The 2,005-nt window shown below is 42.8% G+C and overlaps 1 protein-coding gene across 1 annotated transcript; it reads right to left on the reverse strand.

The window, feature by feature from the left end:
• Positions 1-161: 161 nt before the first annotated feature.
• LOC104985658 (olfactory receptor 52N1) lies at positions 162-1,127 on the reverse strand. Its single transcript, XM_010835914.1, has one exon. It carries the CDS (start codon positions 1,125-1,127, stop codon positions 162-164), a length of 966 nt encoding a protein of 321 aa, XP_010834216.1.
• Between the last annotated feature and the right edge of the window lie 878 nt (positions 1,128-2,005).

Raw genomic sequence — 2,005 nt, forward strand, 5'->3', positions numbered from 1 at the left:
CACATAGTGGTACCCTTTTAAGAGAAGTTTAAAGATAAAAATCACAACAAATATTTCCTATGACCAGATATTTGCTTTCAGTTGGAGGACTCCGCATTGACTAAAAAATGTCGTCCCTATTGACCTCGGGCTGACTAAGAAAACTTCTCAGAAGTCTCTAATTAAATGTTATGAGAAGGATTGTCCTTTCCTTTAAGCAAGAACCTAGTAATACATGTTCGTATCTGCTTGGTTTTTATCCCATACACAATAGGATTCATTGTAGGAGGCATGAGTAGATAGAGATTAGCCATAATAATATGTATGTGTGGAGGAATGGAGCGTCCCCCAAAACGATGTGTAAAGAAGGTGAAGAAGGCTGGGACATAGGTAATGACGATGGCAAAGATGTGTGCAGTGCAGGTGCTGAAGGCCTTCTGCCGAGCCTCTGCTGAGGACAGGCTGACCACTGCCTGCAGGATCATGGTGTAGGAGACTGTGATGCACAGGATGTCAAAGCCCCCAATCAAGAGGGCAACCATCAAACCATAGATGGCATTGACCTTAACATTGCCGCAGGATATCTTGGCCACAGACATGTGGTCACAGTAGGTATGTAGTATGACATTGCCCCTGCAGTATGGCAGGCGTTTGGTGAGGAAAGTGAAAGGGATAACAAGCATTACACCTCTAAGAAAAGTAAGGAGCCCAGCCTTGGCAATGACTGAATTAGTGAGAACAGTAGCATAGCGCAAGGGGTAGCAGATGGCCACGTAGCGGTCCAGGGCCATGAGCATGAGCACCCCAGACTCCATCCCTGTGAAGGTGTGCACAAAGAACATCTGGGCCAGGCAGGCCTTAAAATCAATCTCCTTGAGATTGAACCACAATATGCAGAGAGTGTTGGGAAGAGTGCTGGTGCACATGAGAACATCTGTGAAGGAAAGAAGGGCTAGGAAGATGTGCATTGGTCTGTGTAAGGCTTCTTCAGAGTAGATGAGATACATAAGGCCAAAGTTCCCTGTGATTGCAATGCTATACATGGTACACAGAGGGAAGGAGACCCACAGATGCACTTCTTCCAATCCAGGGATGCCATTTAGGATGAATGAGACTGGAGTTAGGCTAGTGTCATTCAGAAGTAACATACTGTCTGTTGGAAGTTCATGATACACCGGTTACAGAATTGCTCTGTAGGCAGAAAAAGTAAGACCAGAGATGAGCTGACAAGTAAGATATTCTTTATCGTAGTTGATAATTTGTCTTTTTTGTAGATCAATCACATGTACATTCTCTTATGTTGAATATGTGATATTACACTCTCATTATGTGACATTACCCTCTGATCCTTCCTCAGTGATCAATGCAAAGAAATAGAGGAAAACAATAGAATGGCAAAGACTAGAGATCTCCTTAAGACAATTAGAGACACCAAGGGACTATTTCATGCAAAGATGTGCACAATAAAGGAAAGAAATGGTAGGGGCCTAACAGAAGCATAAGATCTTAAGAACAAGTGGCAAGAATACACAGCAGAGCTATACAAAAAAGATCTTCATGACCCAGATAACCACGATGGTGTGATCATTCACCTAGAGTCAGATATCCTGGAATGCGAAGTCAAGTGGGCCTTAGGAAGCATAACTATGAACAAAGCTAGTGGAGGTGATGAAATTCTAGTTGAGCTATTTCAAATCCTATAAGATGATGCTGTGAAAGTGCCAGCAAATTTGGAATACTCAGCAGTGACCACAGGACTGGGAAAGGTCAGTTTTCATTTCAATCTCAATGAAAGACAATGCCAAAGAATGCTCAGACTACCACACAATTGCACGCATCTCACACGATAGTAAAGTAATGCTCAAAATTCTCCAAGCCAGGCTTCAACAGTACATGAACCATTAACTTCCAGATGTTCAAGCTGGATTTAGAAAAGGCAGAGGCACCAGAGATCAAATTACAAACGTCCATTGGATCATCGAAAAAGCAAGAGAGTTCCGGAAAAACCTCTGCTTTATTGATGACG

The sequence above is a fragment of the Bison bison genome, unplaced genomic scaffold (genome assembly GCF_000754665.1).
Source record: "Bison bison bison isolate TAMUID 2011002044 unplaced genomic scaffold, Bison_UMD1.0 scf7180017845591, whole genome shotgun sequence".
Taxonomy (NCBI): domain Eukaryota; kingdom Metazoa; phylum Chordata; class Mammalia; order Artiodactyla; family Bovidae; genus Bison; species Bison bison.

Coding starts and splice junctions, on each gene's coding strand:
- LOC104985658 (XM_010835914.1), bottom strand. CDS start 1,127: ATGTTACTTCTGAATGACACTAGCCTAACTCCAGTCTCATTCATCCTA.